Source organism: Rosa chinensis, chromosome 4 (genome assembly GCF_002994745.2).
Source record: "Rosa chinensis cultivar Old Blush chromosome 4, RchiOBHm-V2, whole genome shotgun sequence".
Lineage (NCBI taxonomy): Eukaryota > Viridiplantae > Streptophyta > Magnoliopsida > Rosales > Rosaceae > Rosa > Rosa chinensis.
Window position 1 is genome coordinate 62,883,149 of NC_037091.1, and position 7,652 is coordinate 62,890,800.

The 7,652-nt window shown below is 35.2% G+C and overlaps 2 protein-coding genes across 2 annotated transcripts; both read left to right on the top strand.

Annotated features, from left to right (window-relative positions):
• The first annotated feature begins 475 nt into the window (after nt 1-475).
• On the top strand, nt 476-1,721 carry LOC112200227 (heavy metal-associated isoprenylated plant protein 20). The gene is made up of 3 exons (XM_024341249.1): nt 476-636; nt 747-822; nt 1,319-1,721. The coding sequence occupies exons 1-3, from the start codon at nt 562-564 to the stop codon at nt 1,603-1,605; spliced, it is 438 nt and encodes a 145-aa protein (XP_024197017.1). The 5' UTR covers nt 476-561; the 3' UTR covers nt 1,606-1,721.
• Nucleotides 1,722-3,916: 2,195 nt separating this feature from the next.
• LOC112198122 (heavy metal-associated isoprenylated plant protein 20) lies at nt 3,917-6,246 on the top strand. Its single transcript, XM_024339175.2, has 3 exons — nt 3,917-4,076; nt 4,199-4,274; nt 5,768-6,246. Exons 1-3 carry the CDS (start codon nt 4,002-4,004, stop codon nt 6,052-6,054), a joined length of 438 nt encoding a protein of 145 aa, XP_024194943.1. The 5' UTR covers nt 3,917-4,001; the 3' UTR covers nt 6,055-6,246.
• Nucleotides 6,247-7,652: the final 1,406 nt, after the last annotated feature.

Here is a 7,652-nt window from a genome sequence, read left to right on the forward strand (position 1 = left end):
AGTACTATACGCAGAATTTGAAAATGAGTATTGCTACAGTTAAGTAAAACTTTGGCCAGATATGCGCATTTTTGTTGTGTTTAGGTGACAAAAACTGTAGAGTAGGGCATGGAAGATAACGGTTCCCTTTCTTTGGGCCAAAGAAAGCAGCAAAACGACAGATAGCTTACTATTAAACGCTGCCAAATAAACAAAAGCTAGCAATAGCACCGAAAACTTCCCCAGAAAATACTCCCTTTAAAGATTTTCTTAAGGTCAATAATAAAATCATAATTAGTTTAGTTTCTGTGCCATGATTAAGCAGAACGGAAGCACAGTGATTGGGCATGATATTTTGTAGAAAAGCACTGTATTTGGGGATGGAGGGACTCTACACGTCATTATCTGTGCGGTATATAGATTTATAGTACGTAATTATAATAAGGCACCCAGAGTTTCTCTTCTCCTATAAATATAAGCGTGGAGCTGGACCAAAGTCACACACAACATATCTGTATATCTTTGCTCTCTCTCCACCCCAAGTTTTTCTGTCTCAAATTGAGAATCGAGAAGCTGATCGTAATGGGTGTGCTAGACTATTTATCAGACTATTTCACAATAAGCTCCAAACCGAAAAAGAAACGCAAGGCAATGCAGGTATTATCCAAACCTCTTAAATAAACCTGATATACTTGTTCTCTCTTCAGCACTATCGTACAGGTAATCGTTGATTTCTCTCCCTGATATCTTTCTCGCTTAATTTGCAGACAGTTGAAATCAAGGTGAAAATGGATTGTGATGGGTGTGAAAGGAGAGTTAAAAGTGCTGTTTCTAACATGAAAGGTACCACTTAATTACTACTGCAAACCCTGGTTTATTAAGCTTCAATTAACAGCCTAGAGTAGCTAGCCTAACACGAAGCAGCTTATCTAGCGTAAATATTATTTATGCATGTTGTATATGTACAAGGGCCCGTGAACAGTTCATTAATAAGTTATACCCAGACCGAAGGTGGTCTTTATCCAGACAGAATTTCCAAGCCTCTGTGCTTCAAGAAGAACTGCAAGTAATTATTTGATAGAAGAAAGGCAGGACACAAAAATTTCAAAATTATTTCATAGTACTACTACTCGTACAGAAATCTGACACTAATTTATCTTGCATATACTTGTATATTTCCACTTGCCAAAAGGGTGGCATGCATAATTTTCAGCTTTACATCGATATCTATTCAATAAATGTTTGGGGACCCTTTGTTAGTTTGTTTTATGATAGTCTTGTAGGTTCTTATTACCAATCAACTTGGTTAATTATACGTTAGTATTAATTATATTTTCAGGTGCTAAACAAGTGGAGGTGAACAGAAAGCAAAGCCGGGTGACGGTGACAGGTTATGTGGAACCAAACAAGGTGTTGAAGAAGGTGAAGAGCACCGGAAAGAAAGCCGAGATTTGGCCCTACGTTCCATATAACCTCGTTGCATACCCTTATGTTGCCGGAGCTTATGACAAGAAGGCACCGTCCGGCTACGTCAGAAACGTCCCTCAGGCAGTTGCTTTCGCACCGGACGACCAGTACACCTCTCTATTTAGCGATGACAACCCTCATGCTTGTGCCATCATGTAATCAAAGATTCAAAACTAAGGACTCAGTTATGTAATATTGTACGCGGACTAGTACTACAAGCCACTTTGTACATTGAGTCTGTAATTAAGATGATCGATCTCCACTAATTTTTCTTATCTTTCTTTTTTCCCTAATTAAAGGACTATATATTAAAACTGCCATTAATTAAGTGATATCAAATAACTAGTTCGGCGCCAAATCTAATCACTCGAGCACTTTGAGGCTAAAGAGGAATAAACAATCGAGTCGTGCATTGTCTATACATATTAGATATGGTTAGGAATTGGGAGAATAATTGTTGATAGGACTTGAGGAGTACAAATCAAGATCTTAGGGGAGAAGTTCTTCCAAAAGCATGTACAAAAAGGCTTCTCTTTTCCTTGTGGCTGGAAGGCATTTGATTTAACGTTTCACTATGATTTATTTGATATATTTTTGTACCCCACAAAAGCACAACATCAACAATCCATTTTATAGTTTAATCATGCACTTCAATATCTGAATTATACATGAATGTATTGTTGGAAATTTGAATCGATCATAACAGTCTATGACTTGGCAGTGCATGTTCAACAATTAAAGTCTAGTTAGTTTCGATCAATTTGGTTCCACCAAATGTATGCATTATGTGCTATAACTATTCCTAGACTCTTGGACTTGGTAAATGCCACGCGTAAGAAGCCCAAGGTATATAGTGTGCATTATCCATTTATCCCAACAATAAACACAATTGTGAAGTGAGGTCTGTAAAATAGCTGCTTAGCTTGATCATCTTCTTCCTCAAATCTTTGATATATACTTGTATACTGTTAACGTTTGCTTTAACCCCGTGAGACACATATTTGGCATTATATACTAGCTCTCAAATATCAATGATAAGAGCGATCAACTTAATTAGTCCTAAGACGAAAAAAGTAGCCATCTGCTAGTGCTTGTAGCTAAGGCTTATAGGATGTTTCACCTAAACTGTTGAATAACTGGACTACTGCATGTATATTTTGTTTTCCCATGAATCTAGCTAAAAAACCATATACACAAAACCTTGGATTTTTCCATGACATGATTGAACCAAATGTGGTCGATTCACTTGAAACGTGTTTGATACATTCTGTTTTCAAATTTACAGCTATTAACCATAAACAGATCACTTGGTAGTTGGTACACAGTGATGAGAAATAAACCATGATACTTTGGTTTTCAAAAGATATGTAACAAATACAAATTAGTAAACCGTCAATAAAGCCGGGTATGATTGGAATCGAAAAAGGTGGACAAAAATGCGAGTAGCACCGGCCTTCAACTCATCTGTTCTGCTATCTAGCTAGCTAAGGCCAGCAAATGATGAAAGCCAGATAGGCAGGCTACCAGGCCTTAGAGATAATTGAAACTTTAGTTTGGTCATTCATGCTTTCCATACAACCGTTTCCATCCGCACAGCTCTAGACCATTATCGGTAAGAAAAAGATGATCAACTACGAAAAAGTATATGTTTATCATGTGAAGTTGTGAACTAACAAATGCAGACAAATTATACCAGACTGAGAAGGCAAGAACGTATCTACGAAATGATTAATTTTCATATATAATGTTGGATGATAATGGTTGCTTGAGTTTATTAGACTATGGCTACATATGCCTATTGAACATAACAATTCCTTTTAGACAATTCCTCAACTAGCTTATTCTTGAATACAGTCTTAAGTATCGGTAATAATAGCTATACCAGTAATCTATATTTATAAAATATCAAGTATCACTTTTAATATTGGTAAATATGAATACTTAAAAGTCAATTTTCAAGATATTTAAAGTATCACTCAAATATCAATGTATGTAATTACATAAATTTTAATATTATCTTTAAACGGTGTCAAATAACAAAATTATTAACACAGAAGCTCCAAAGAAATGGAAATTATTCTATGCACCGACGGTGCAAGTAACTCAATCCTTATAAAATAATCTCAACTTTTGATATTTATTATCAACTTTATTTTTAATAAATAAAAAATATATTTAATACAATCTAACCATTTATTTATATTTGTGCAAGTGTACGGTGATGCTCTTAATCCTCCCCCTTTCTCATCCTTGAATTCGTAAACGTTTATAATTGTTGATCTAATTAATTTCTGTCTGGTCCATGAGCAGAACGGAAATCTCAGTAGTTGGGGATGATATTTTTGAAAAAAATATATGGCGTGAAATGAGGGACAGAGGGTACACGTCATTATGTGGTGCAGTACAATCATATTAAATTGTTGAGAACAACTTGCACCCATTGTTTCTCTCGTCTTATAAATATAGGCATAGAGGAAGACCAAGTCTCACAAAGAAACAGACTGTCCTCAGCAACAAACTCTTTCTCCATCTCCACAGTACTCAAAAGAGGATCAATGGGTGCTCTAGACAGTCTATCAGACTATTTCACAATGAGCTCCAAACCCAGAAAGAAACGAAAGCCAGTGCAGGTATAACCTCATGCATGGTCATTGATTAGTTAATCACTCTGTTTAGTAAGTATTCATTTTTCTCTTTGATCTCTGATCTCTGATCTCTGATCTCTCTCTCTCTCTTCTTTTCTGATTTGCAGACAGTTGAAATCAAGGTGAAAATGGACTGTGATGGCTGTGAAAGGAGAGTTAAGAGTGCAGTCTCTAACATGAAAGGTATTACTAGCTAGCTTGCTATTTGAAATCAGGCCTATCAACCTCTCTCTTTCTCTAATGGTGTAAACATAACTGGCTTATAGTCTAATCGATCCCTCGACATCTCTACGATACTTCGGAGTGAGCCAGAAGGTAAGTTGTTTCGTTAATAAGTTCAAACGAAAGAGAGAGTTATGAAGACAGATTTTCTACCTACTTCTTTGAGATTTCCTCGTAAAGATCGAGAACTGCAACAGACGTAAATTTTACTTTGACCATCTTCCTCTTTTCTTCACGTACTACTACTACTCCCACAGTCCCACAAAGCTGACACATATTGTAGCTTTTCTTTTTTCTTTGGTCAATTTTGTAGCTTTTGTTTGAAATCACTGAAACTCCAGACAGTGTTAATGATTTCCATTATTACTCTGCAAGTTCAACAACGAAGCTAGAATCTTGAGAAAATTAGAAAAAAATCTAAAAAGATAAGCTTTTATTAGGAAAAACTAATTCTTATATATTTTTTTAATCTACACCCATTCACATAATTAAACATTCATTATAGATTTCAAGTCTGTAAATATGATTTTTCACGTTTTTCTAGTTTGACTATTTTACCATTCTGATTGAATAGGTAAGATATTCCTCAAATATAGCTGTTGACTTTTTAGTAAGATATTCATTTCACCTCATTTACCGGAAATGAAATAGAATAATCAAACACTTTTGTCATTAACTTTCACTTGCTAATTTTGGTATTTTATGAACTATAGGTATAATTGTATAATTTTTCCTATCGTACATGTGTTAAATATCATGTGAGTTTTAACATAAACAATTGATTTAGATACCTATAATTTAAGAGTTCACAATTTGTATCTATCAATCATGGAATAACTTAGGTAGAATGAACCATAGGTAAAATTGCATAATTTTGTCTATCATTCAAGTGTTAAACATCGTGTGGGTTTTAATATAAGCAAATGATTTAGGTATCGATCATTCAGGGAGTTCACAATTTGTACCTAAATCATTCAGAGAATGACTTAGGCACCAATAATTCCAGCTTTTGAATGTGGAGATTACATAACCTCCAACCTAGGTATTGATTTCAATTGCTGGAATCAAGAGTTGATTAATTTTTGGCAATGTCTTTGCAAAACCGTTGCAAGACTTGCATCTGCAAAAAGTTTGGGAATGGTGGCAACTTTAGTAATTCTTAACAACAATGAGTTATTTTAATATTTATCCTATTGAATAGGTTTTTATTTTTTTAGATAAACCTAATTAATCGGTTTGGGTGTACGTATATTAAAACAATCTTATAGATGAATTTAATCTAAAAGGTGTGTATGAATTTGGGTGTAGAATCAAATTTCCCCAAGATCTTCTTAAACATATGATTTTGGATTCAGGAATGTACCCTACATCCTTCTTATCATGGTAACGGTCTTGTTAATCTAGTAATATTTAATTAATTGATTAATTGACGTAAATAATTATATATTGATTAGGTGCAAAGCAAGTCGAAGTGAACAGAAAGCAAAGCCGGGTGACGGTGACAGGTTATGTGGAGCCAAACAAGGTGTTAAAGAAGGTGAAGAGCACCGGAAAGAAAGCAGAGATTTGGCCCTACGTTCCATACAACCTCGTTGCTTATCCTTACGTTGCCGGAGCTTATGACAAGAAGGCACCGTCCGGTTACGTCAGAAACGTAGCTCAGGCGGTTTCTAGTCCGCCGGACGAAAAGTACACCTCCATGTTCAGCGATGAAAATCCTCATGCTTGCGCCATCATGTAAATCAGAATTCTAGCTAATTATTAAGGAGTGATCGATGACTAGGACTTGTGTGATATTGTATGCGGCCTAATTTAGCTAGCTAGTTCTTGATGCTACTACTACATGCTACTTGTGCTTTGAGTTTGTATTGGCTACTGAGTAAGATGATCAATCTCGTTTTTGTGTTTTGGTTATTCATCTTGTGTTACCTTATCTACCTTTCTTCCTCTATTTAAGGGTGTATTATTATAAATCTATAATGGCTATAGTGCTAGTGGATCAAATAAGTTCGGCGCCAAAATCCAATCAATCTAAGCAATAAGAACCATTTAAATAAATAAACAATCAATTCGTGCATTGTCTATACCTGTAAGATATGGTTGGCTTTGATCTTTGTGCCATAGAGAGTGGGAGAATGATTGTTGATCGGAGTAAAAGAATCCCACGGTGGGGGGAGAAGTTCCTTCCAAAAGCACCAACTTTAAACTTAAAAGTTTTGTTAATTATGATTTATATAATCAATAATGTACGCATAGATTAATGTTGTGCCCTACAAAGCAAGCACCAACCATTGCCTCTTATATTTTAAACATTGCATATATCGGACTTTGTCTTGTTCCATTATGCTTCAATTCGTCTAATCCAAACTCATAGGATTCAATCCAACATATACAAGACAAATGAACTTGTCTTTAATTTTGGCTATATATTTGTTAAGTACCCAAAGTTGGATAAAAGTTTTGTTCATTTTAGTCATCTGTGACCTCCATGTATGTAATGTTAGTTCGTAGCCTCTTGGACTTGGTCGATGCTACGTCTAATACTTCCAGAGAAGGAGAGGCAATTATTGAAGGACCCTGCGCGGTACATAAAAATATCCCACAAATGCAATTAATGAAGTGATAGAAGTCTCTGGCCAAAGACTACTTGCCTCATCGGTCTCTTTCCTCGAATTTTTGGTCGAAGACTTGCCACTTGCTTATATCATATATATAACACTCATAAATGGCATGGAGAAGATAAGCGCCATGTAACTTTCATCCCAGTTAAGAGAAAGAGACAGGCTAGGCTCCATATATAACATAGAGAGGTAACTTTCACCCCTTACCTGCTATGATTTTTCCTATATATTACTATATCAAAAATAGCATTGGAGAAGAGATAGGGTTCATGTTACTTTCACGGTTTCACCCTAGCTATCTTAAGAGTTTTTTTTATCTGGATCAAGATGTAAATATATTGATCAAGAATAGCAGCGGAAGCTTATGCGCTGTGAGATCATCATCATCATTATCTATATATGTATATATATTCTGACCTTCATGCATGTTTATCTGGTTAGGTTTGATTTGTGTGATCTCTCTTGCCCTGAGGCCTTGAGCTAATTCTGATTTTCTGTGCATGTTAAATATTTTGCTTTGTGTTAGAATTTTAGTGCTTCTACTTTGTATTTGAACAAAATATAATCGAAACCACAACTTTGGAAAATTTTATTAATTTGCAATAGCAAATGAAGCATGAACATATGAACTAAACTCAGCAAACTTTGTACTTGAATTTCAAAACTTGTTCACCCTTTTACATCAATTATCTTATCCCTTATATGTGGTACAACATTA

Bases quoted from the DNA above. Each gene is read 5' to 3' on its own strand.
- LOC112200227 (XM_024341249.1), top strand. From the start codon at position 562: ATGGGTGTGCTAGACTATTTATCAGACTATTTCACAATAAGCTCCAAA. The intron at 637-746 runs GTATTATCCAAA...CTTAATTTGCAG, and splicing joins AGAAACGCAAGGCAATGCAG to ACAGTTGAAATCAAGGTGAA. The intron at 823-1,318 runs GTACCACTTAAT...TTATATTTTCAG, and splicing joins TGCTGTTTCTAACATGAAAG to GTGCTAAACAAGTGGAGGTG.
- LOC112198122 (XM_024339175.2), top strand. From the start codon at position 4,002: ATGGGTGCTCTAGACAGTCTATCAGACTATTTCACAATGAGCTCCAAA. The intron at 4,077-4,198 runs GTATAACCTCAT...TCTGATTTGCAG, and splicing joins AGAAACGAAAGCCAGTGCAG to ACAGTTGAAATCAAGGTGAA. The intron at 4,275-5,767 runs GTATTACTAGCT...TATATTGATTAG, and splicing joins TGCAGTCTCTAACATGAAAG to GTGCAAAGCAAGTCGAAGTG.